The sequence below is a fragment of the Hipposideros armiger genome, unplaced genomic scaffold (assembly GCF_001890085.2).
Source record: "Hipposideros armiger isolate ML-2016 unplaced genomic scaffold, ASM189008v1 scaffold_4398, whole genome shotgun sequence".
Taxonomy (NCBI): Eukaryota; Metazoa; Chordata; class Mammalia; order Chiroptera; family Hipposideridae; genus Hipposideros; species Hipposideros armiger.
The window spans coordinates 3,873-4,794 of record NW_017735562.1 but is presented as its reverse complement, the minus strand read 5'-3'; the positions used below and the strand labels follow the sequence as shown (position 1 = coordinate 4,794).

The 922-nt window shown below is 50.4% G+C and overlaps 1 protein-coding gene across 1 annotated transcript in view; it reads left to right on the top strand.

Annotated features, from left to right (window-relative positions):
- Nucleotides 1–100: 100 nt before the first annotated feature.
- The window catches only part of SLC31A2 (solute carrier family 31 member 2), a 4,687-nt gene continuing 3,865 nt past the window's right edge, over nucleotides 101–922 (top strand). The window contains exon 1 of the mRNA XM_019635095.1: nucleotides 101–431. Within this exon, the coding sequence (XP_019490640.1) occupies nucleotides 324–431 (108 nt within the window). The 5' untranslated portion in view covers nucleotides 101–323. The remainder of the gene's footprint in view (nucleotides 432–922) is intronic.

Here is a 922-nt window from a genome sequence, read left to right as displayed (position 1 = left end):
GTCTAGTGCTTCCTCATCAGGCTTGGAGGGCACGACCTGAGTGCGCTGTAACCTGGTTGGCCCAGTGAGGATGGGCACACCCCCACACCTCACTTCCACCTGGAGCAGCTCCATTACAGCTCTGCTTCTGACTGTGGGATCTTGGGCAAGTCCTTGTCCTGTCTGGCTTCAGCTGGCCTTGATGACCACGAGTGGCCCTTCCAGCTCTTAAGTCCAGTGACCCCATTTTTCTGAGTCTTTCGAGGAGGCTGCTGGAGAGCCTTAGGGACCCCAGCTTCCCCTGCCCTAAGCCCCCCTGTGATGCAGACTCCCTTCTCTTTCAGATGCATTTCATCTTCTCAGATAAGGTGGTGCTTCTGTTTGATTTCTGGAGCGTCCACAGTCCTGCAGGTAAGAATGGGAAGCTTTGTAGGTCCAGGCCATGGAGAACCTGAGTTCTCTTTACTGGCGTGCTTTGTGGACATTTAAGTGAGCCTGACACCTCTTGCATAAACACTAAGTGGGAACTCTGCATTTAGGATTCCATTTGCAACCACTGCCCTTCAGGTTGCAAAGGGCTCCCTTATCTCACGGATTCTCACAAAGGCCCCGTGAGAGGCTGGGATACAGTGTTTCCTTCTATTACAGGGGAGGTAACTGAAGTCCATGGAGGGCAAGAGACTTGTCCAGGGTCACACAGCGAGTAAAGAGTGAGGGTCAGAGCCAAAACTAGATTAAGGCCTCCTAGCACCTCCCTCATCCATGGTTCACTGTCTAGCATCAGATCAGAAGCCCAGAGTAGCTCCTGTAGCCTTGGACCTGAAATGAGACATCAGTTTGAAAGAGCAGAGTATTCCTTTAACTTGAAAAAGGCAGAGTTGGGCACTAATTCACGATGGAGTTATATTTCAACTTAAATAACTGCATCTTAAAAATAGTCTGG